Below are 27,043 nucleotides of genomic sequence, written 5' to 3'. Positions count from 1 at the left end.
CCGTTCCTCATCAAATTTTTACCCTCTGGTTTTAGTATCTGTTGTTGTTTCTTGGATGGATTACTTATTGGTTACCAAATGGTGATTTTCTATTTAATCTTGATACTTTTTTTATACTAAAAACTTAAGACCTTGAGAGCAGACTTTTAGAAGTAGCATAAATAGATTTCTACAGGGTTTGTAATATCTTAGCAAAAAATGGTAACTAGTTAAAATTACTTTTTTCAAACAAGACAAAGAATATTTGATATAATAAGTTTTTTTCAAAATTAGAATCCAAACAAAATGTAAAAGTACATTTTTTGCTGTGGCAGATGTTAGGAAGTTGGATGGCATTTGTTGGCACAGTATAGCAGCCTAAAAATGTAGATCATCAGAAGTACTGTTTCTTTATAAAATATGAATTATTTTCAGCAACAGTCATGTGGTAGATACCTGCCAAAGTTAAATTTATGCTGATAGTTGAGTTCAGTGGCAAAACTAAGTGCATTTTTATACATTAAAGCACAAAAATGTGTTTTTCATACAGTAACAAGGTATCACATATTCCATATATACATATACCATATTTGTGGTGTGCAATTTTTGGTATACTAAATATCTGCTTTGATGGATTGAAATTTAGGGCTTTTTTTCATTACTATCTTGTGTTGTGGTCTCTTGCTCTTGCTTTCTAACAGTTACGGTAAATCTTGGGTTTTTTTCATATCTAAACCATGTAAGGTAGTGGTTAAGTATATCTTATTCTTAAAAAAAATTAATAAGCGTTACCTTGATAATTTTTTTTTAATTTTTATTTATTTATTTATTTATGGCTGTGTTGGGTCTTCGTTTCTGTGCGAGGGCTTTCTCTACTTGCGGTGAGCGGGGGCCACTCTTCATCGCGGTGCGCGGGCCTCTCAGTGTCGCGGCCTCTCTTGTTGCGGAGCACAGGCTCCAGACGCGCAGGCTCAGTAGTTGTGGCTCATGGGCCTAGTTGCTCCGCGGCATGTGGGATCTTCCCAGACCAGGGCGCGAACCCTGCATTGGCAGGCGGATTCTCAACCACTGCGCCACCAGGGAAGCCCTACCTTGATAATTGATTGGAACTGACTGTACTTTTATTTATTCATTCAACAAATATTGGTTCTACTATGTGATAGGCACCATTCTACACCTTGGAACAAATAAGCAAAATGTAAGTGAAAGTACCTGGAAACTGACATGCTATATACATATGTGATTATAGTAAATATAAACTTGGATATCTTATTTACTTGGTAGGCTAGGACCAAAAGATTTTTAGATTAGTTTTCCCCAAAATGTATTTCACGATGCTAATTTTTCCTATGTTAATGAGTTATTTGGTGAAAAGGTATGTTATGATCAAAGAAGTTTTAGAAATGCTGAATTAAAATTGAACATTTTCTTCACTACAAGACTTCTTAATCTTTAACGTACACTATGAATTTCTAAAAGGGAAGGTACGTATACACATGTATACATACATTTATACGATTGACCCTTGAAAAGCACAGGGTGTTGAGGTGCTCACCGCTGCCTAGCAGAAAATCTTCATATGACCTAAAGTCAGCCCTTGGTGTCTGTGGTTCTACATCTGTAGTAGTCTAGTATTTACTACTGAAAAAAATTTGCACATAAGTGGGCCCATGCAGCTCAAACACATGTTGTTCAAGGATCAACTGTATATTTATTATTTATGTTGGTTTATATATTAATTTATTTTATGTAGCTTTTCCCAAACTTATTTGACTTTAGCATCTTTTGTTCACAGAACATCTTGTGGTTGTCTAGGGTTCTGTGGAATACACTTTGAGAAATGACAGCCTGGTGCTTGAATTATAATTTAATTATAAGACAGTTCCCCAGATTTGGTAGCTATGTTCAGTTTACCCTCTGGTGGCATCATTCATTGCTAAAGCTGTTTGATAGTGGACTCTTATTCTGTGGGGCATAGCAGTTATCTAGATAATGATGATAAAATGGCCAAGAAAAGAGAATAATTTGAATTCATTTAAGGTAATTTTCTGATATAAAGTTGTATAATTTTATGCATATCAAGATGGTTGATAGTCATATTTTTTCAGAAAGTCTCTATTTGGGTGTCTGAAATTACTCAACAGATGATTTTTGACCAAAACAAACAAAAAGTGATATCTCCCTTTAATCTAGTTTTTATGAATATCAAAGAACATTTCCCTGGCAGTCAGACAATCTGGAATGTAATTCTAGCTCTGCTGTCTGTGAAATACTTTGTAGAGATAATTACTGTTTTCTGGGACTTCGTTTAATCGTATGTAAAGTGAAAGGATTGAACAAGGTGATTTTTAAGGTGTAAAGTTTTATGATTGTGTGGAAATTAAGCAGGATTTGTACCATCTATTGACACTGCAAAGTCATTTCATCTTGGTGGGCTGTAAATTCTGTATGTCTGTATGGTAAGCCTAGTGGGTAAGCTCTACTTCCCTCTCTCTCTCTTTTGGCTTGTTTCTCTACTATGGCAGATAGGCTTTCATTTTTTAGGAGGGAAGAACTTTGGTAGTCCTGGCATGGCTCAGGTACTTACCCTGAAGCAGTCATCATGGTTAAGTGATTTGCTGACCCAGGGCCCCAGAGGATCTCCCATGTAACCCTGGATATGTGCGTGTGATGTGTTGCAGAGTGAGATTTTTCTGCTTTTGTCATGTTCACCAAAGTCAGATTATTCTCAGAGGAAATGGAGATGGTAGATAGTCAAAATCAATAGGTATCCATTATAGGAAATGACATTTTAAGATTTAGTTCGTGGAGCTTATTCATCAGTACAATCAATCCATTTATCAAAGAATAACCCAGGATTAGAGAACTTCTATTCTGTTAAGCGTTGCTGAAGGAAAGATAAATTCAAAGTTCATATAAGTAAAGGTAACTTAATGTAATATTTTAAGGATGTGACATATTAAAAATTTCTATTAATCTACTTTTAAGATTTACCTGAAGCATAAAACATTCAATAAGTAACAAATCCATACAGCAGTTCTTTAATGTAGTCCATTACAGAGTTTTCCCTAGTTCTTATATTTGGGTGTTATAAGATAGCGAAGAGCAGAGCAAGGTTATTTTAGTCAGAAGGTGCAAAGACATAATCAAAAGCAGGGTATTCTTGGAAAACTGCTAATAGTTTAATATGACCAATGTTTAAAATTCCTTTGGGCGAGTAGCAGGAAACTAAGAACTGCATACAGAGGCAAAAATATACATTGTAGTATGCTGAAGAGTTTGGACTTCATGATGGAGACCTAGGAAATGATGTTATAGTGAGAAATATAAAATTTATATTTGTAAAGACTGCTTTGATGGTATTGCATCACATGATCTGGGAGCAGAAGAGGGAGGTCAATTAGGAAGCTGTTGTCAACAGTAAATAATGAAGATGTCAATTGTGACTGCTAATGAGAAGAAATGGACATACATAATAAAATTCTGGAATTAGAATCAATAGGACTTTGTTGATTGTGGCTGGGTAATTTTGGGGGATGGGAAGCAGGGCATAGTAAGAGACAAGAAGAAATCACATGTTACATGGAGGTTTATGTGATTTATTAAGTCGAGTTTTATATTTAACCAGATCTTTTCAATGATTTATCAAAGTAGTTCACAGGTAGTTGAAAGAGTAAGCACAAATTTTTCTACTGAGGTGGCATAGCAGTTAAGAAGTAAAATGACACTTAGTGGTGAAATCCAGTGATGCTCTAAATGTTTAGTTATATGTGCTTTATAAAATCTTAGCTAGTGCCTTATTACTTGATTTGATTTAGAAAATGGTTAGTCTAGGATTACAGATGAATAAACCTTTCAGGAACATAAGCAATAATCAGTGGCATAATTTTAAAAACCTGAGTTGAAAAAAAGATCAGAGTATGCAAATCAGAAGGACTCACTAATTTCCAAGCAAGATTAATGAAAAATCACTATAAAAACTGTAACATTTTTAATTTATAGAGATAATGAAACTACTCTCTTAGCATCCTTGCATGGGGTGGACAAAAAGTTTATTTATAAAGAAGTAAAAATCAGACCGGCTTTAAACTTTAAGTTTAAATGCTGGACACAGTAGAGCAATACCAAAAGACTGTTGAGCAAGACAAAAGTTAAGAATTTTGTACCTGGCCAGGTTTTATGTATCTGGTCTTCTTCAGAGCAAACATTTAAATTCCTGACTGAAAGGTCATATATCTCTGAACAGATTGAAATAGAGGTTGAAATTCTTACTTTGTTCCTTGTACAGCATGAGGGACTAGCTTTCAGATTTAAGCCTCCTTTTTTCCATACCTTTCTGATTTCCCCAATTCTCTCTCCCACCTCAAGAAACCAGTCTTCTCCCCTGGCAGTCCTTTCCTGTCCCTTGATCTGGTGTTCTGCTTAACTCTATCACTAGTGACTTGTTGGTTCTTGGAAGTTAGGATGCCAGAGGTTCAAGATTCCATTGCGTCATCATTTTCTGCATAAAGAGGTGAAGAGATGTTTCCTTGGGATCTAAAGGCAGAATTAGATGTTCTAATACCAGTTGAATGGTGTGTATTTATAAAAATTTAATGTAATAAAAGTGCCATTTCATATCAGTCGGGGAAGCTCTGATGGTTCAGTAATAAGGCTGGCAGGTGCATACCTGTATCACAACTCGTCACATTGTACACTTTAAATACTTGCACTTTATTGTCTGGCAATTATAGCTCAATAGAGCTACACAAATAGTGCCGAAATTATTAAAGAAAAAATGCCTTCCCTATATCAAAATATACTTCAGAAAATAAATGTAGTAAATGAAACTATAAAGCAATTACAAGAAAAAGCAAAAAAAAAAAAAATTGTAATGATATTTGTGTGGGGAAGAACTTCCTAACCATGAAACCAAAGAGGCGGTGACAAAAAAGAATGATAGTTTTTTTTCATACACATACACATATGATGATACGGGATCGTAGCGTACCAGCCTCTTCTCCCTAAACGTTCCCCGGCATTAGCAGCCAGTCCCCTTTCCTGCCCCACCAGGTAAGCTATGTCAAAAACCTTACAGGTGTTCTTCCAAGATATATGCATTTCTAAAATCATATGTATTTACACACACATATACAAACATATGAGATTTTTTGGTCATTGTTTTACAAAAATAGAATTATATTAGTCTTTTTTGCATCTCACTTTTCTTTTTTTTTTTAAATAAATTTATTTATTTATTTATGGCTGTGTTGGGTCTTCGTTGCTGTGTGCGGGCTTTCTCTAGTTGCGGTGAGCGGGGGCTACTCTTCGTTGCGGTGCACGGGCTTCTCATTGTCGGGGCTTCTCTTGTTGAGGAGCACAGGCTCTAGGCACACAGGCTTTAGTAGTTGTGGCACGTGGGCTCAGTAGTTGTGGCTTGCAGGCTCTAGAGCTCAGGCTCAGTAGTTGTGGCACACAGGCTTAGTTGCTCCACGGCATGTGGGATCTTTCCCGGACCAGGGCTCGAACCCGTGTCCCTTGCATTGGTAGGCAGATTCTTAACCACTGCGCCAACAGGGAAGCCCCCTCACTTTTCTTAATCCACTGTACTTGAGGAAAGTCTCTCCATGTCATCTGGCATAGCCCTAATTCCTTCATTTTAATGGTAGTGTGTCAGCCAATTGTTTGTCTCACAGTTTTTCACAGTTTATTCAGCCATGCCAAATTGATGGGCATTAACTTTATTTTCAGTTTCTGATCACTACAGATTGTGCTGCCTTTACCTTTCTGTACGTATTCGATAGGAATTGGTCCTTTTGTTTCTGTGGAATAAATGCTTATGAGTAGAATTACTACTCCTCGAAATTTACTAGTTTTACATATTTCTATTTTTCATAAATGTTCTCAAACTGCTTTTCAAAAAGACTGTATCCTTCACATTTTTACCAGCCACGTATAAGTACCTCTCTTCCACTGTTCCTGCCAGCAGTGGTATTATAGCTCATTTTACTTTCTTTTTTTTTAACTTCCTGTTTGCCCAGAGTCTTAGAGTTGGCCAGAGATGAATGACTGGGGCCTTTTCCTTTCCTAGTTCTTTCCTGGGCATGCACACTGCCTTGCACATGTATACAGCCTTTTAGATCCCTAGAGTATGTCCAGTTCTTCAGGATTTTTTAAAAACTCCTGCCCAGGATCTTTTTGCCTCAACTAAAACCACAGCCTTAGGCAGCTGTGATATTGCCAGCAGATTGCTATTATTTCTGTGATGCCCTGGAGGCAGGGCTTTTTGTCTCCCGGAGCTGATGTCTGCTCTGTCAAGTGAAATCCCCACAACGCCTTGGGAGTAGAGTTTTTCAGGGAGCTGCAGACTGGGACAAAGTACTGACTGCCCTCTAGGGGATCTGGTTTTAATGCAACTGCAGATAAACTTCGGTCCTCTCTGTTGGCTGATGATGCTATTGCCTTTTCATGGTACTGGGCCACGGAGCCGGGGAACAAAGGGAATAGGAATAGCCCTTGTCAAAACATCCCAGTCCCCCTTGTCTTACCAAGGTTTGGTCATTTCCGTTGAGTAGATAATGTTAACGCTCATTTTGTGGCTTCAGTTAATTTGCAGAGTTCTGAAGTGATTAATTGTCTTGCTAGTATTTCAATTTTAGTAAGTGAGCGAGTTCAAGGAGGTCACACTTTGTCATTCTGGAAGTCAATCTCCTTTTTTAGTTTTGTTAGCTGTTCATAGGCATTGAGCCCACCATGTGAACTTTAAGGTCATTTTGTCCACATCTAAGAAAAGCTGTTGGAATTCTAATTACATTAAATTTGTAAGTTAATTTTGGAAGAATTGCCATTTTAGGATTTTAAGTTTTCTTAAATAGAAACATGATTAAGACTGATAGACTTATTTAATCAATCACAAGTGACACTAGGGAGAGTATTTGCAACATATGGACACAATGTTAATGACCTTTGAATATTACATTTATTTTTAAATATAAAGAAGATAACATACAAGCACAGGTAAAAGATATAAGTTATTTTTGAAAGAAGAAATACAGATGATCATAAAGCCTAAGAATTTTCCATTAGGAATTAAATCAATACAAATTAAAATGAGATACCCTTTCCACTTACCAAATCAGAAAAAAAAATGAGCATTGTTCAGGAAGTGTGTGGCAAAATACTCTCCTACACTTTCTTCTTCCTTTCTGGAATACAGTTCTACCTAAGTATCTCTTTTCTAGAAATTAATCCTAAAGAAAAATTATTAATTTATTCACTGATTAAATAGTTATTGAGTGTCCACTCTGTGCCAAACAATGTTTGTCACCATGGATGTATCAATAGAAAACACACACTTAAAAACCTTTGCTTTCATGGAATTTACATTCTTGTTGGTGAGGCAAACAACAGACAAAAGAAAATACAAACTACATCAGAATGAGCTAGTTACTATGGGGCAAAAAGCTGGGAGAGAGGATAAGAAGTGTTGGGATAGCGGTGTGTGTTTGGGATCTTCACGAATAGTATAATAATGGTGAGACTGATTAATCCCTAAGAAATGGGAATAATGTGTTTTATTTTCTTTAATTTTTCTGAGTTGTTAATACAATGAACATGTAAAAATAGATAACAGAAATGAACCTTTTTAAAAATAATCAAAATTCTTTGACAGTATGAGTTTCTGACACATTTTATAGAGGTTGGTTTATTTTAGCAGTCTTCTGGACATTGCAATGGATGGATTTTACTTTAAGAGAATAAATGTAAATGAATTTATTAGCATAGGGATTTAATTTTGCAGCCTGTCACTCTGGGTGAAAATATGATTTAGATTTATTTTTCTCAAATAAACTATTTTAAAACTTGAATTCATTGAGCAAGTTGAGACCCTATTTTGCTTATCTTCAATTAAGAACATTGGAAAGACTGAATTTCTCTTACTAGAATTTTATCACATAAATGTTGTTGACAAGTTATTTTATTTACTTTTTGGCACTGAATTTCAAACCATAAATTGATCATTTAAAATATCTTATTTTGTGTTAAATACTTCTTTCGAGACCACTTTAAAATGTTTCATGGTGGATTTCATTATATTTCATTTTATAAACTATCAATGTATAAGAGTTTAGAGTAACTTAGAATTTTAGAATTTAATGCAGGAAAATATATTTTAGGAAAACAGTTAAAGGATGGGAAGAAGCCAGAACCATGCAAGCCTATCCTCAAGGTGGAATTCAAAACGACCAGACCTGGGTAAGATTTTACTTCATTGACAGTATTCATTGTATATAATTACTGAAGTAGCACTGATGGCTCTCTTATCATTTATTTTTGAAAGCCTACTTTAGAATGGTCTAACCCAGTCATAAATTTTATGCTTTCTTTAACAAGATAACTAAAATGGATAATTTTAAGATAAAATATTTCATTGTGTTCTCTCTGTCTTTAGTAGTTTCACAGTATATCTTGGAAAGTTTGAATTATTTTTCTTGTCCAACTTTATATGTTCTGTTAGCTTAGTCTTCAGTAGCAGTAGTGTTTATTCACTAGTGAAAATTGTGGAATAAGCAGTGAAGAAAAAAGATTTAAAATTTAACCTATTTATACAATATATGTTCATTATGAAAGTTATAAGTATCCTTCAAAAATTAAATCTTAAGAATATTTGACAATTCCAATAATAAGTACAGCTTAATATCAAAAGAAGAGCATCAGTTATATTTGAAGAGACTGATTTACACTGTGAATTAGGTGTAAGATTTATATGGTTTTTACAATTTACATATCTTACATATTTTTTTTGTATATACCAAATGTTATATTTAAAAATATAATAACAGAAAAAAATTTTTAAGGTTTCTTTGAAAATTCCACATCTCTTTAACCTCTGAAGGAGCCCCTTTATTTATGTTCTAGTTTCCTAGGAAAGGTGTATGGTTTTATTTACTAGAGCTATGTTGTAAGAGAGTGAACTTATGTAGTATATATAGTGCAGTGGTTCTCAAATTATGGTCCCTGGGCCAGCAGCCTTAGATGAGAACTTGTTAGAAATGCAAGTTCTCAGAACTCACCCCAGACCCACTGAATCAGAAACTCTGTCTGTGGGTGAAGCCCAGCAATCTGTTTTTACTAGACCTGCAGGAGATTCTGATGCACACTAAAGTTTAGTACCACTGGCACATTTTTTTATATCCCAGCTTATAACCACTGGTTATTATAACTGGCTTACTTCCCTTTTCAATCTTTTCTTTTCTCAGTCTAATTCAACTCAGCCTTTTTCTCATTCGAAAAAAAGATAGTAGGCTGAAGAATCTTAAGATTGCTGTTATTTTTCCTTGATCCTCTTTAGCCTTCCTCTGGGACCCAGAAGATATACTGTGTTCAGACAAAAGGTTGAGTGAACTCCAAGAGGAATAGCATCTGTTTAATTGACCGTGGCATCCCTCCCTGTGTGACCTTTGGCACAGAGTTATTTGACTTCTTTGTGCTTTAGTTTCCTCATTTATGACATAGATGTGATAATAGGTCAAAGGGTTGTTGTAGTGAATTAAGTGAGATAATCATGTATTCAAAACATTTCACACAGTGCCTGGTACATAATGAACTTTCTATAAACGGTTGCCCTTATTTTTATTGGGAAACCTCCAACTACCAATTGCCTTTTATTTGCTGTAGTTGTTCTATGGCAAAGGTATGTGAATAGGAAAGCATAACAGCGAAACGGGGTGGGGTGGAGAACCAGAAGAAAAAACCCTATGTTTATAATACAACATAAAATGAATTGTCTAAACATTTAAACTAACAGTGCTGTCTTCTGAATTATCTAATCATTTTAACAACTAATGGTTGGCAACAAAGGCAAAAATACAAGGAAGACTTTTTTTTTTCCTCTCTGTGTTCTACCTATTCCCGTTTTCACTCCTATATAGTGGTAATATTTATAAGTTCCGGGTTTCTTCAGTATGGCAGTGATATTTTTCCTTTCATAGGATCAGAAATGAAAAAAGTCTGGCTCTTTTGTATGCATTTTTAGGTACTGTTAAATAGATCAATAGGAGAACCCTCTGGTAACAGTCTTCTCCAGCTTTCTAATTTCTTTTTTCACCTGGGATAAGATTTTCAGTAAATTAAATGAGCTCTTTTTTTTCTCCCTCCATGACTCGTTTCCTTGAAATATCTCCCCAGAATTCTAGCACATAGCCAACATTGGGAACTACTGGAACACCCCTCCCATCGAGAGCAGAATCACCCTCCATTAAGCAAGCTAGGCAGCTCTCAACCTTTCCTGTTCCTAGTAAGTGTCTCGGGCAGGTGCCAGCAGAATGTGTTCTATCAGTTCATGTTGGCAAATTACCAGATTTTATTAGAAGGGCCATCCTTCCCTGCTCAGAATCTTCCACATTTTCTTCTCTTACCTAGAAATAATTCAAGGCCGAAGAATTCCCTCTCATCCTTTATAGTTCAGCCTAGATGTCACTACTTTTAAGGATGTCTTGGCCATGTGGACTAGATTGTGTCCCCTAGTAATATACTTTCAAAGCATGCTGTATTTTTCCTTTCTAAAACTTATACTTGTCATTAATAATGAAATTATTTGTTTAATGCATGCCTTTCCCATTAAATATTCACATTGATGAAAGCATGAGGCATACCTGTCTCACTTTTAATTGTCCTAGCACAGTGTTATTGAATGTAAGGAAGAAGAAGATAGGCTGGTGTATAGAAAAGCACAGCCATGAAGACTTAGCTGTTTTCTGTTAATGATAAACTAGCTGTTACTGTTAATGTTAAAGGTAAACTGACAAAAAATGGAATCAAGATGTTGTGTAACTTTTATTTTCTAATAAAGTATATATTACACCAGGGTAGACAAGATTTTTCCCTTACATAGGGAACAGTGACAACTTAGTTAATATTACATTTTAATAGCACTTTTATTAAAGATATGCAGCTATTCTTTACATGGCCAGTTCTTAATAAAGAGTCAAAAATTAAATGGTAAGTCAATTCTGTTGAAGCTGTTTTTTGTAAAATCTAACGTGACTCAAGTGTGAAGTCCTGCAGCCAGTGACGCTTGAGCAACGTGATTAGAGCGTGAGCTCTTGAGCCTTACCACCTGCGTCTGAATCAGCCTCAGCTCTCCACTCAGGTGCTACCTTCGGCAGATCAACTAAGCTTTCTGTGCTTGTCCCTTCTCTGTAAGGTGGGAATGAGAGTAGTACCTACCTCAGAGTTGCTATGAAGATACAACAATTTATATAAAGCACCATTTGAAAGAACCACCAGGTTGAGGGGAAGCCTCTCTGTTAGGGAACCTAAAAGTGAGTATGATCACAGCTAAATGTGGCAGTTTACTTACATTTGGAGAAGCACAGCTAAGAGATTAATTTACTCCCTTTCTTCATAACACATGCTATGACAAGCCTTTTGTGTACAGGACCAGAGAGTAAATATTTTAGGCTTTACAAGCCATATGGGTCTCTTGCAAGTTATTCAGCTCTGCTACTATAGCCCCAAAGCAGCTGTAGACAACTCTTAATTGAATGAATGCAGCTGTGTTACAATAAAACTTTATTTACGGACTTGGAAATTTGAATTTCATATAATTTTCAGGTATCATTATTCTTTTAGGTGATTTTTTCAACTATTTAAAAACGTAAAATCCATTCTTAGTTTGCAGGCCATACAAAAACAGGCAGTGGGCCATAGTTTGACGACCCTTGATAGTCACACACATACATACGCATGATGTAGTTAAGTTAATCTTTAAGGAAAAGTTGTTGGGCTTTTGTGTTTGTTTATCCGCTTACTCTACCCCACTCCCACCCCTGGTGCCAGAATTTGTTTTCAAGTAGTTGAGTAGATATGGTGATGTCTTTAATTTTATATGTGGGCTAAAAGCTGTAGGTAGATTACCTATGTAATATAAAAAACCAGATTACAGTAAAAACTCAGGGTACATTCATGATATTCATGAAAATATCTAAAGATCTATTTCAATAATCCTCACAAACTTGCTACCATTGAGTTTCCCCCCCTGCTACCAGTGTCGTGTTTCTGATGAGAGAATCCTAACTCTCAGAAGCCCCAAAACTCCCCTGTGCACGAAGTTATTTCTCTAGAACACGGGCTCACTTTCTATGATTTTTATCCTTCTTGACTGTAGATTGTTCTTAAATAACTGTATGTGTTAACACTTGTGCTGGGCCTGCTATGTGTGTGCTGCCAAAGTGCTTTACGCGTATTTATTTAATCTTAGCAACAACCCCATGAGGCAGGTATTATCTCATAGATGAGGAAACTGAAGAAGAAAGGTTGAGTAACTTGCCCAAACTCATACAGCTCATAAGCAGAAAAGCCCAGATTTAATTAAGTCTGTACTCTTACCTGTACTGTACTACTGCCTGCTCTCTGTTCACATTAACCACCAATCCCCAAGGTTACACTCATACCTGCAGATCTCCCAGCAACAATTGCTCTGCTAAGCTGCTTGCTGAAACTGCAGATGAAGAAACTCACCTTCAATTCATTTACAGATATGTTGATCATTGACGACAATGTTTTGGGATCACAGGTTTGGTAATAGTCTTTACATCAATAAGTATGTTTGTATTTTCTCATCCATGGAACCTCTGCTTTTCTCTGAACTCTTGCCACCAAAGTATTGTTCAGCACATGTTCCGTCTGCTCATCCATCTCTCTCACCCATCTCAATTCTTGCTAAGCCATAGCAGCAAGAAGAGAAACCACATTCAGAATCACAAGTGGTTTCCTTTTGTCTTAGCAATTCTTATATTCTTAGTTGAGACAAAAATAGCATCTTATATCTTGAACTCAAGACCCTTACTTAGATGGCTTGGCTTTCAAGCACCAAGAAGAAAAGAATTAGTAGATAAAGTGAACATCCATTACTTGCCAGGTATTCTGCTATGCAATTGGAATGCATTATCTTTCATAATTCTCATAACAGCACTATGACTTGGGTACTTTTATTGTCTCCTTTTTGGATTATAGATAATGAGCCATGGAGAGCTTAAGTAACTCGCCTCATGAAGTAACAGAGCTGGAATTTGAGCCCAGGTTGACTCCAGAGCTGGAGCTCTTAATCAGTGTACTAGGCAGTATCACAAACAGCCTGGGTTAGGATGGGATTATCCTAATGATTCACAAGTCACTCAGTTCACCAAGAACTGTATTCTCTTTTATATTTGCTAGTTTATCAGGTCATCTTTTTAAATTTAATATTAAATCATACTCAATACAAGTAATCACACTAATGTGAGATGAGAGATCTGTCTGTGCCTCTAACAGGCTGGATAACTTAATGCAAGCCTAGCTACTCAGGACTAGAGAGTTTCACAGATTGCTTCCAGGATGCATATTTAATTCTAATTTGATGATTCCCACGTTTGATTTTACGGTATCCCTTTGTGGTCATGGCACTTGGTCTTATACTCACTGTTTAGGAAAAATCCACGAGCAGATTTACATTTAATTGTACCTAATGAGAAAAGACCTCTTTGAGTCTCTTAAAATTTCACATGCATCATCAGATAACCTTCCCTGTTTTCATGTTACTTTTACCATGTTGGTCAGCAAGTTTCAACCTCAAATTGGCTAATTCTCATTGTATCACTATCTTCAGAGACATTCTTATGACCCACCCCAGATTTATCTGTATTATATTCATTGTCTCAAAAGTTGAACATTTTCTCCCAGTCTTACTCTTCAAACCTTGTACCTAACTGGGATAAATTATTGTTCACTTTCTTGATTTTAAGATAACATTTGACGTGCAGTGCCTTAACGAACACTATTATGGTATAATCCTGTGTAGCTAGAAAAGTGAGACTACTAGATTGATAACTCTGTCTTCTGACATCAGAATACTTCATTTAGTAGCTACATAAGTATATGCTCAAGATTGGGTTTTTTGTCCGTGGCTTCTATCAATTTAAAGTACTAAGATTCCTCTATTTTTAAGCTTCTCTCTATATTAGTTTTTTTTTTGAATTTTATTTTATTTATTTTTTTATACAGCAGGTTCTTTTTAGTTATCCATTTTATACATATTAGTGTATATATATAGACAATTCATTACTGCTGAAATATAATTGATATCACATATTTAATTAAGTCTACTGATGTACAAATCCATTTTTATATCATTAGCAAGTTTTACTTGTTAATTTTGTTTGAAAGTAAACGTGTATCAAGCCCTTGAAATATATTTAACCAGTAGTGGTTACTAGAATGGAGGTGATGTTTCCTGAGTATAAGACAAAGAAGCACATACAGAATGGTTCTCTGACAGCTCAGAACCCTTTAGCACCAAGGCTCCCAGCACTGGTATTTTATCCTGGAAGACACTAAAATAAAGATGTAGAAAGGAAGGCTAGTAGACTCTGAACAGGGGGAGAAAAAAGGAAACCCAGGATATCAGGTTCTTGAAGTGTTTGTAGGAGAGAGTAAGGAAGCATTGTTTACTTCTGTAGAAAGATGGATTAGAATGATAACAGAAGAAAAATTAGGAGATATATATTGTAGGAAGGATTAATTTGTAAGGGTACTTTATTAGCATCATTTCAAACATGAGCCAGGATATAGGGACATTAAATTTAAGAAAGAAAAAGAAATGGGTGGATTCACAATAGAAAATACTCATTTAGAACATGTATTTAGTGAATTCACCAGTATATATGAGTAGCAGTTATATGTCATCAAGAGTAAGATGCAGATTTTAATTTTTACTTTAAATTAGGGAAGACCTCCATATGAGTATTGGCAGAAAAGAAAGAGCCTTTGAAATAGGAGACACTGAAAATGAAATAATTTTTTTATTTTTTTTTACGTTATTATTTTTTTAACATCTTTATTGGAGTATAATTGCTTTACAATGGTGTGTTAGTTTCTGCTTTATAACAAAGTGAATCAGTTATACATATACATATATCCCCATATCTCTTCCCTCTTGCATCTCCCTCCCACCCTCCCTATCCCACCCCTCTAGGTGGACACAGAGCACCGAGCTGATCTCCCTGTGCAATGCAGCTGCTTCCCACTAGCTATCTATTTTACGTTTGGTAGTATGTCCATGCCACTCTGTCACTTCGTCCTAGCTTACCCTTCCCCTTCCCCGTGTCCTCAAGTCCATTCTCTATGTCTGCGTCTTTATTCCTGCCCTGCCCCTAGGTTCTTCAGAACCATTTTTCTTTTTTTTTTAGATTCCATATATATGTGTTACCATACGGTATTTGTTTTTCTCTTTCTGACTTACTTCACTCTGTATGACAGACTCTAGGTCCATCCACCTCACCACAAATAACTCAATTTCGTTTCTTTTTATGGCCAAGTAATATTCCATTGTATATATGTGCCGCATCTTCTTTATCCATTCATCTGTCGATGTGCACTTAGGTTGCTTCCATGTCCTGGCTATTGTAAATAGAGCTGCAGTGAACATTGTGGTACATGACTGAAAATGAAATAATTTTAGAAGAAAGTTTTAGAGTGGATTTCTCATGTTGAACCCAAAGTGTACAGATAGAGAAGATAACTTTCTTAAATACTGAAAGCATTGTCATATGATTATATGATCCATTCTTCTGGAAAAATTTTTTGGCCACAGAACCAATAATCTTAGGATTAAGATTAGGTTTTAGGTCCTGAAATGGAACATTGAAGTAGATGACAAGAATAAAACGTGTGGTAGAGGGGAGTGTGCTGGCTAAAGGATGCAGTGAAGCCGGGGAAATTAAATGATGGAAAACAAGAATTCTTGGCCGCTGCTGCAGTGACCAGCACATATTAAGTGCTCAGTAAAATGCTTGTCAAATGGATGAATCATAATAATATCCTGACTTGATTTGTATAGTTTTTCTTGAGTGGCCTAGGAAGCAGAAAAATTTTCAGCATAAGCTACATTTTAACAGTACTTTAATACAAAGTGTAATGACCAATACGGAAATGACATTAAAAATTGGCAAGCTATTTTCATGGTATTTCACATGAAAAATGCACTTTTTAAAAAGTTTGATTAGTTGCAAATACTGTTGTAATTCCACTATTCTAAAATAATTTTTTTCATTTGTTCATTTTCCCTAAGTCTTTTTTCAAATACATATCCATTTTCACTTAATTATATTCTTAGAGCATATTCAGTTTGGTATTTTTTTTCCTACTTAGTAGGTCTAAAGTATTATAGTTTTTATCAATTTTTTAAATTAGTTTCAAGGGTTGTGTAGTTTACTCAGTCATAGCTCCCTTTTTCTGAACACTTAGTTTTTTAATATTATAATCAGGTTTATAATATAATTAATACAGTAGTGAGCATATTTCTCCTGATATTACAGAGGATTCAACAGAAGATTTTTACTATTTTACAATTACAGTAAATTTCCAGTGGTGAAATTTTGAAGATAAAATATTTTTATAAATCTTGACAAATTGCCACATTGCTTTTTGAAAGTATACTTTAAAGAACTGAGTATAAAATATAGTAGTTTCATCCGTCTCATCAATGTGGGATGACTTTTTTTGTTTTATTAATTCACTACCTTAAAAATCAGCATTTATGCTTTAGATTTATCTTAAATTCTCTAACCATAATTTGAACTCCTAAATGACTGCTGTTAATGGAAAGGCAGCCTGCTGTCATAATTGGGGTTGAAGTTAAATTTGTTTTTATCTGCAGGCAAAGCAGCAATGATTCATAGAAACTTTCTAATTTAATTTTTTGTAAGCAATTGTCCAGCTAAGCTTTTATGTTTTGACGGGGACCAGAAATTATTCATATGCTTTTCTATAGTTTTGAATATGTATTATTTATTAAAATGTACAGCTTTATTTCAAACCTAATTGTTTTCAAAATTGTTCTTATTTGTTATGGCTATTCAGATATCCCCTTCTTATACTGCCTCTAGTTGATTCATTCTACTTTACCTACTACTGAAGCTCATTCTGAGCTTTCCTTCAGTTTCTTCTTTTAGAGCCATGCCTCCTCCATCTCTAACTTGGTTCTCTGGTGCATCCTTAAAGCTTTATGGATTGTTCGAGCTAATGTAAGGGTATATTTTCCATCATTATACATCCTAATCTACATTTTGTCCCATCCCTAAAATGCTTACACTTGAGATCTGTACATAGACTAAATATCTTAGTGATAGTTCACTGATTATTCTAGTACTTTTACTTAGATGTTTATAATATATATTGATATCAGCTTATATAATTTAGATTATATTTTTCTAGAGGACGAGAATCAAATCCATGTAAGGCTTTTTCTGCAATAAATGACATTTAAATGTTCTTTTATAAACAAGCTTTGAAATCATACTTGTAACTCTGTGAACCCTCATATATGGTCCATTTAATCAAAAATTAATTCCATATGGCAAAGATTACATTAAAAAGTTTAGATTTCTTTTTGAGAAAAAAGAAAGCCTAATTGTTACATAGTTAAATTCTCCTATGTGTATTGATTCTAGAAAGAACCAGAGTAATACACTAATATGAATTGCTGCTATATCCTTATAAATCTTATGCATCCTAACCAATCTGTATATAAAAACTGTAACAGATTGAAATACCAAAGCATAAGTTTTGTAGAATTTGTAAGGTTAGGATAAGTCTACTAAACTCTGTATCTTTATCTCATTAATTTACCATGTTGATGCTTACTGTTTGTTTTGCCTTCTAGTTTAACTTCACACTACACTTGATGCTCTGTCCTGCAAAGCACAGGTAGAGAAAAGTTATGTTGCCATAGACATGGCAACTTCATCATACTAGCTTTTGTTATGATCATCAGCCTTTTGGGCTACAAGAGAGTACTGTAATTCTTCTAAAGTTATTAAGGTTCATGAAATATTCAGTTCATAGGAGCACTTAAGCAAATTTCTGCATCCAAGGTAGGGAAGGTGTTCTGAGATCTTTTTTCCCTTTCATAATTAATCATTATGGTCCATTTAATCACAAATTAATTGCATATGTCAAAGACTACCTTAAAAAGTTTAGATTCATGAATTCTTCTTCTGCCCTTATCTCCAAATCTGTGGCTTGTAAGCCAGTCATTTAAGTGAGGATTTCACATGTTAGAGGACTGATGCTAAATAACTCTTAAAAATTCTTAAATAATTAAGGAAGACATTAAAATTTGTCTAGTATAAAGAGAAATCATAGGACTTTGATAAATATCACTATACTAAAGGTCAAAAGTTGATAATTTAGAAAAGAACGCTACTTTATTTCTTTGCGTTGTACAAATAGAACCCCCTTTAACAAACTCAAGCCCACTATTAATACCTTTATTAATTATAATACCCTTTTATATAATTACATAATCTCAATAATTACAATAACCAATTAATTGTTATAACCTTTATTAAAATGAAAACCTGTCATAGCATATTTTCTTTTGTGTGGGCTTAATTTTTAGGTGTATACAAACAGTCCACAAACTAATCTAAGGATCCTTTACACTTTTAATTATGGAAAATCCCAAAGAAATTTATTTATATGGGTTTTATCTATTGATATTTACCATATTAGAAATAAAGGTTAGAATTTTTAAAATATGTATTACTTTACTTGAAAATAATAAAAACCCTTTGCATGTTAACATAAAAATATATTTTAAAATAACTTTAAAATTCTAAAAAAAATGAGTGGAATTGTTTTATTTTGGAAAATACTGATTCAGTGAATCATTCATATCTTCTAGTGTTGATACATTTTATTATGTAATATATTTTTTAATTGTTAATATTACCACTGATCTCATCAGGAAAGTCTTTAAGTATTGGGAAGCTGTGAAGCTCAGCATGACAGATAAAAGTTTTCCAAACTCTTGATATTTTTACCTGAAAGGCTAGATTTTATCATTGTAACCAAATAATCTCAATTGTTTTTCTTAAAATAACAGACTCATTTGATTCATTTTTGAGAAAACGACTATCAGTTACCCAAACCTAACTAATGACAGTTTGTCAGTCATCCTTTAAGCAAAAATAATAGCAATTCAGTTCATAACTCAAACAGTAGTACAAGCGCTTTTCTAGAAATAACTGTCCAATTCAGTATACAGAAGCAGTGCTTTATGTATACCTCCCGTTTTCTCAGCACAGTATTAAAAAGACATTTCTTTACATGCTACTAATAGAACCCCTTTTAATAAACTTAAGCCCAAAGGTCAATATGAAAAATTTTAAATTAGTCATTTTACTGCTTCCTCAAGGACATTTTAAAGTGAGAGGAAAACACCTCTTTAACGTGCGGCAATAAAAAATACAAATAACTAGTGCTGTTTGGTGCCACTGCTTTGATTCATGCTGAGGTGCCAGGAGTTTTATTCACCTACTGTTACTTTTGTGCCGTCAGTGCAAATATCAACATAGTAAAAAGGTGAGAGATGTCTTTATATCACAATGAAAATGGTTTTGTTTTACCCTTAGTGATTGTTTGGAAAAGGTCCTGGGAACCCCCAGCAGTCACAGACCACACTCTGAGCATCACTGTTGTGTGATGTGTGGGTGTTTAGAGGAGCTATCCGAAAGGAAACATTTTGAGGTTCCATATTTTTGATACCTTAAAGGATATGTATTAAGTCCGATTACTCTTAACAATCTAACATAACAAAAATAATAAAACATTTAACATAAAATTATATTAAAATCTTATATTTTATGCAAATACTGTAATATACAAATCCACTTTACCAAAGCTGTATTATCATTGTTAAATTGGGCAGGAAATGAACAGGAACTTGTTTAAATATGTTATGTTTCTTTATTCTTACCCCAAACTCATATCTTTTTATCTGAATTAGCAAAAGGGTCTTAGGGTTAGTCACTAGTGAAACATGGTCTGGAGGTGGCTCCCCTAGTTCCAGAGGGTCCTCTTAAAATTGGCAAAGGTACAGATCTGAACTAGAAAGATACTGGAGTATCGCCATCATCATACTAGTGAAATACTTCATTATCATAGTGATTTATTCTTATGGTACCCAGGTGTTTCTCTGTTCACTCAAATAGTACTGTGATGAAAACTTCTCATAACTAAGCAGTAAACCTGTTCTTGGAATCAGTCTGTCTACCCAGCCACGCCCAGCCAAAGAGTTCCCTGCTTTCTGATTGAAGTCCATAGAGTGTGAGGGGTGTGGAGCCTTGTAGTGAGATCCTTAATGACACTAAGTCAAGGCTAAGTCAAGTAGTACCAATCACTAGGAGGCTCAACTTTCTGTGCTCCACTACTCAAAGTGTGATGCATGAATGGTTCCATTCTGCTAACTGGTCTGAGTGCAGAGGTAAAATACCATACTGTGTCCTGAAGGAGCTCACAATACAAACGGAAAGTAGATAAACAATGACAATTCGGTGTGGAAATGTTGAGAAGAGGGTGCTTAGGAACACAGGAAGGGTACCCAACTCGGGGGGGGAGGATGAGTCAGGAAAGGTTTTTTGTAGAAGATAATGATAGGACTGAGTTTTAAAGGAGGAACCAAAAAAATGAGGGGGAAGTACATCTCAGGCAATGAACAACTAAATGCGATTGTAATAATATAAGCTGCAGGTTATTAGGGTCAGAACTACAGAAATTGTGAAGATGAAATAGAGGAGACAGGTTCTTGAGATCCTAACGTTGTAACAGGATATGTTTGCACGATTTGGGGGTCATGGCATCTATTACCACGTATTGCTTTACTCCCTGTGTTGCAACCGTGCTGACCTTTTAGTTCCTCAGATATTCCAAGCTCATTCTTGACTTGAGGGCTTTGCAGTGGTTATTCCTGCAGCCTGGAATGTATATCCTTCTCCCCCAACCCCAAGATCTTTGAATGGCTGGCTCCTCTTCATTCTGGTTCCGGTTCATCTGTCGTTACTGTAGGGGCCTTTCCTGACTGCTCTATTTTACAGTAACCCCTCTAGCCCCTCCCTTATGTTCAGCACATCACTCAACCTTGCTTTATTTTCTTCACAATACTTGTCACAATGTGTTTACTGTCTGTCTAGACTAGGCATGAGAGCACCATTTTATTCTCAGGCGTACAGGTGCTCAAAAACTATTTGAGTGAATAAATGGGTAGTATTATGGAACTGAGTTGAGCAAGTTTGTTATACAAATGGCTTTTTGGGTAGAAAAAATACAGAACGTTTCACCTGGAAACACAGCTTCAGCCAAAGCTGTTATCAGGGCCAGCCTGGGGAGGCTGATCAGAATCAGGAAGCAGACACGCGTTCCTAAGGTGTCTATAGCCCCTTGCAAATCACCATCGAGGTTATAAAACGTTCAGACTAACACCTTCCTCACCTAGGTGCCTGCACAAGTTACAGTCTTGGATAACACCCAACAGCATCGTTCAAGAAATTCTTCTTAAATTCCTCTTAAAGTAATGGAATAAAACTTAATTCACACATTACCTAGAAATAATCTAGATCCCTAGAACTTTTAATATAATTCCAAATGCCAACAAAACCTTTGAATTTTTACAATTTTCACCATCTAGGATTAAAATATTTAATTTTATCATTGTATTTAAGACTGGTTTTTTCCTTGTAAACTATTTCATTAATATTTACGCCTCAAGATTTGGGACATTACAATGAAAAAAATATATAACCTGTGGGATTCCTAAGTCAGGTGATTCCTGCCTGGCAAACTGCACATAAAATAAGATTTTTTAAAAACAGCACATAAAATAAGAAAAAAAAAAAAAATATATATATATATATGCATTTATTGCTGAATTATGGAAACCTTTATTATTATGAAAAAGAATATTACCTTGGTATTCTTTTTAAACTATTTATCCATTTATTTTTATCCATGTTTTTTTCACTGTATTTTTTTTTCTCCTAAATTTAGAAAAGAAGTACAGGCCATTTACAAGGCCACTGAACAAACACATAGTTGCCTTTTGAGGACAAACCTACCTAAACGCCATGGTGTTATTTAATACGTTAACAGTTTGTCCAATAAGCTGATCACCTACCTGGCAATACCTACTTGGTATCTCCATGGAAATTTTATTCTGTAATGTAACTCAGCATCTTCCTGTTCATGGTTCTTACATTAATAATACTTGATTTTTTTTTTTAAGTTGGCTATATGTAAAAACAAACTTGTCAGACTATTCTTGAAATACTACATATAAAATACCTGGCCCAGGCCTCTCACTCTATAGGAGTATAAGTTGTTAGACTCTTCACCCTTCTGCTTAGTATTTTGTATTCAGTTGTATGTTGTATTTCAAAATACAGATGAGAAGAGGTATATTCTGTTTATTCACTATATGTGATGAAAAGTAGAAGAAAATTAAATATACTTTCCTGACCACAGTCAATAATCACAGTAAGCCAAGAGATTAGAGCAATGAATGTATGGGTATATAATTCTATTCAGGGCAAAGTTTTAATCTCTGGTTACTGTCGCTTAGCTGAAAAACTAAGATTACCCAAAACAGTTTAGCGCTGAAAAATCTAAACGTTAGTAAGCTAGACAATGGTTAACATAACATACATTTCTGTTAATTCATTCATTTACCAACGAGGCACTGTTTTGGATACAGCAGTGAACAAAGTGGACAAAAACCCTTGCCCTCATGGAGGTTACATTTTCATGAGGAAAACAATAAGCAAAATAAATTAGCTCAATGGGTGATAATGATTATTTGATGATAATGACAGTAATACTAGGTAATTCTTACTAAGCGTAGTGTGTGTGCCAGGCACTGGCCCCAGTGTTTTGCAAATATTAATTAATTCAATAATTGTCTGAAGATAGATATTTATCACTCTTTGTCCATGTTATAGATGCAGAAGCTAGGCATAGAGAGATTAAGCACCTTATCCAAGGTCATACAGAAAGTAAAGCCAGAGCTGAGATTTAAACAGACAGTTTAGTTCCAGAAGTAGCACTTTTAACCATTACGTATTATTACATACTGCTTGTACTAAGTGTGAGAGGAGGGAGATAGCTACACTGGACTTAGAGTAAGCATTATGAAACTACCTAAAAAATTGTAAATGAAGAGATTTAAGAAAATCATACATGGAACACTTTAAATCATCTGTATAATGCACCATAAACAACTTCCCCACCAACAAATGGGAAGGTACATGTGGCAGATCAAGAGCTAATTTCCTTAGAATGCAAAGAACTCTTACAAACCAATTAGAAAACAGTTACTAATCCAATAAAACATGGACAAAAAACATGAACAGGCAGGTCAAAGATAAAGAAATACACACAGACCAAAACATAGGAAAGGATATTTAGGTTTCTTTCTTTTTTGCATATTTAAATATATTTAAAAGTAGATCTAGATAAATCATTAAATTTAATAATGACTAATAGGGAGACAAGAGTTATAGGGCTAATTAGAAGTGGCAAAAAGGCAGCTGATAGATGTGCATGGAAGTTGTAGTTTGAGAGCATACCAGCCAAGGTTCTAGGAGAGAATTAAGCACTACAGAAAATGATTTGAGGGACCATTTTCTCAGTTTTCTCAAGGGTGATTTGTAGCTAGTACATTGTTGATGCATCAGTGAGAAGTTAATTCATTACATACAATGGATGCCTTAGGGTATTAGCATTCTCTCTTAGAATTTCTGTTGAGAAGGTCTCGTTATTAGGATTGGAAATAATGACAGTACATTTAAGAGACTTATCAGGAGAAACCCAGAGAGAATATTTTGAAAATTGTATGAAGAGGATAAAGGGAAAAAACTTAGGGACCAAAGGGGAGGTATGAGAGTCAGATGTGGTCAGTGTTCATTCTTACTGTAGGTTAATTTTCAGGAACTCACCTGGGTCTTACCTAATGCAATTTAAAAAGCTACATGTGAGTATTCAATTAAATGATGCGTAAAACTGTTAAAATTTAAGATTTTATTATTTCACTAAAAAAAAATTTATGATACAACAAGAAAATAGACTCCACTATGCTATTTGTAATCCTAACTATGTATTTTATTTCTAGGGAACCTTTTATTATTTTATCAGGAGGTTTGTCATACGATACTGTAGGAAGAAGACCTTGCTTAACAGTTATGCATGGGAAAAGTACTGCAGTGCTAGAAATGGACTATTCAATTGTTGATTTCCTGACGCTGTGTGAAACCCCATACCCAAATGGTAAGCTTTGTGTCTTTAAAGTTCATTCTCTATAGATAAATGTTATTCAGAACAAAGACCTATATGTTATCTAAGTAGTTTCCTTATCCTATTGTGCTAATTCTTCCATGGGAGAGATGCTGCCTTCATAACTTTGTAAATTTTATTTGAGAAGTAAATTTTGTTTTTAAACTGTATCTGTTTAATATTACATTTTAGTAGTAAGTGCCTCTGAAGAATAAACAAAACTGTCCACATTAAGAAACATTTTAAAATCCTCTAAATTACTAGTGTATTAGTTACGGTTCTCCAAAAAAACAGAACCAATAGGAGATTTTAGAGAGAAAAAGAGAGCAAGAATATGAATTTATTTTAAAGGAATTGTGAAAACCTACTGCAGACTGAAAATTGAGGAAAGAGTTTGATTTGCAGTCTTGAGTCTGAATTCTGAAGGCTGGAAACTCAAGCAGGTTTCTGAGTTGCCATCTTGAGGCAAATTGCATTTTTCAGAACACCTCCTGTCTTTGCTCTTCAGGCCTTCAACTGATTGGATGAGACCCACCCACATTATCTAGGATAATCTGCTTTACTCAGAATCTACTAATTTAAATGTTAGTCACATCTAAAAAATACCTTCACAGCAACATCTAGACTGGTGTTTGACCAGACAGCTGGGCACCATAGTAAAGACAAGTTAACACGTGAAATTAACTGTTACAACTGGCATGTTATTATTTCAAGAGGAATTTAGCTGGGTCTTTTTTTGCTTTATTTGAAGCTAATTGAGATATAAATATGTAATGCATTTTATAGTTAACATGCACATAGAAAATACCCAAGAAAGAGATTATAATATTATGGTAGTACTCTAGTGGGTTCCTGTGAGATCCAGTATGAGTTGTTCTTATGGGTATTCAGATTTAAATTTGGGGTTTGTTGTTCATGTCCTGCCTTGGACTTTGCAATACCATGGAAGGTACTGTGAGCTTCTTTTCTAATTCATCTTTACCGAATAAATAATTTTTTATGGGGCATTATATAGATTTATCTCATTTAAAACATACTGGCCTTGCATTGTATGAAGTATAATATCAGAATGTTAAATACTTGAGAGAATGGAACAAAATAAAATAACAACTAAGCAAGAAATGTTTGTTATCTCATTTGCTGTCCTCTTGCATATTTAAAACTATTGTTCATGCGTTGTTTTCCTATTCCAGATTTTCAAGAACCATATGCTGTGGTTGTTCTACTAGAAAAGGATTTAGTACTTATAGACCTTGCACAAAATGGGTAAGAAGTAAAATTTGGTGAGCAATTACTTTAGTGTGTGGTGAAAAAAAGAGTCTCTTTAGCATAGGTTTGGCTGTTTCATTTCTTTGAAAATGCTACATTTATATCCATAACCTGGACCTCTGTTTAGAACAACAGATAAACGTTTCTCATTACCTGCCAAATTTCTCTGTTACGTTACTCATAGAAATTTCTTGTTTAAGTCAAAATTTGTTGAATTTCTGAAATTTCATATGATTCAACTCAATACTTGGATACTCTGGGGGCACACAAAATCAGATATGTCCAAAATTCATCCCCATCACAGCTTTCCCCCAGATAAACTCTTGTAGTCTCTCCACCCATATTCAGTTTCTGTTGCCGTGTGTCATAAACATTGTCAGGTAATTTTACATGCAACCCCAATCATGTTACTCTTTTCTTTAAACCACTATAGTTCTCTATTGGTTTTTTGTGTAAAAACAGTTTCTCAGCCTGCTTCTCTACACTGAAGGAATTAAGGGTACATTTCCAACCTGGTGCCTGTTTGCTAGAAAAACTGAATGGTGTGTTAAACACCACACTTCTGTGTCTTTTCTTACATAGCTCCCAACAGCTGAAACATTCCACTTGCTTCACTGCCATCAAAAATCCACATAACTTTCAAAGGCAGCCTCTTCAAGCTTTTCTTATTCTCTCTTAACCAGATATATCATATCTGATCTATAAATTCTCACCATAGCTCCTTAGCAACTTTTTGTGGTATTTCCCATATTCTGCTTGTTCGTAGTTGATAGTATGTTTACTTATAAATTTTTTTGAATGGAAGAACATTGTATTACTTATTTGTATTTCCTGAGAGATAATCATTAAATATGGTTTTAAATGAGTTTACCCATTCAATATTTCAGTGTTTCTCGACTGGGGGCAATTTTGCCCCCCAAGAGATATTTGGCAATGTCTGTGTAGACATCTTCTGCTGAGGGGAGGGGAGCTACTGGCATCTAGTGGTAGAGGACAGGGACCCTGCTGAACATCCACAGTGCACGGGACAGTCCCCATAATAAACTGTCTGATCCAAAATGTGAATAGCACTGAGATAGGGAAACCCTGAAGTGTAAGTGAGCAGTATTATTTACCTTACTTTAAGGCATTCCTAAATTCACATCAACTTAGTGTATGCTACCTGTAATAATGAATTCTTTTTTTTCTTCTTGAAAATAACAAGACCATGTGGAACAAAGGATAACTTATTATTAAATAAGTTTAAATATTTTTTTAAGTTTTCATTGTTGTATTAATCATAGGTAATAATTCATTAAGTTAATATTTTTCTTTTCCTGTTGTTAAAGATATCCTATATTTGAAAATCCCTACCCTTTGAGTATACATGAATCCCCTGTTACATGTTGCGAATATTTTGCTGATTGTCCTGTGGACCTTATTCCTGCACTTTATTCTGTTGGAGCTAGACAGAAACGTCAAGGTTACAGCAAAAAGGTACTGAACATGAGTTTTAGTAATTACTGTTACATTCCAGTATTCTATATTTATCACCTTGGAGTGGTTGATAATGATACCTTTTCGAGAGAAATTAAAATCCTTTTTGAATATGAAATATGTTGTTTACTCTTGTCATAGATGTATTATGAAGATATATAGTATCCTTGGAAATTGCTTTATGCAATAATCTTTTCTT

The 27,043-nt window shown here is 34.8% G+C and overlaps 1 protein-coding gene across 8 annotated transcripts in view; it reads left to right on the top strand.

Moving 5' to 3' along the window:
• STXBP5 (syntaxin binding protein 5) overlaps positions 1–27,043 on the top strand; it is a gene marked incomplete at its 5' end in the record, with an annotated part of 166,216 nt that overhangs the window by 68,346 nt on the left and 70,827 nt on the right. For all 8 annotated transcript variants that reach the window (XM_082474485.1, XM_082474484.1, XM_082474482.1 and 5 more), the window contains 4 exons: positions 8,136–8,214; positions 23,939–24,093; positions 25,293–25,365; positions 26,697–26,844. In XM_082474485.1, coding sequence (XP_082330611.1) covers positions 8,136–8,214; positions 23,939–24,093; positions 25,293–25,365; positions 26,697–26,844 — 455 coding nt within the window. The remainder of the gene's footprint in view (positions 1–8,135; positions 8,215–23,938; positions 24,094–25,292; positions 25,366–26,696; positions 26,845–27,043) is intronic.

This window comes from Balaenoptera physalus (assembly GCF_965194825.1).
Source record: "Balaenoptera physalus genome assembly, chromosome: 9".
NCBI lineage: Eukaryota > Metazoa > Chordata > Mammalia > Artiodactyla > Balaenopteridae > Balaenoptera > Balaenoptera physalus.
The sequence above is the reverse complement of the archived record's forward strand: the minus strand, read 5'-3'. Positions and strand labels throughout refer to the sequence as shown.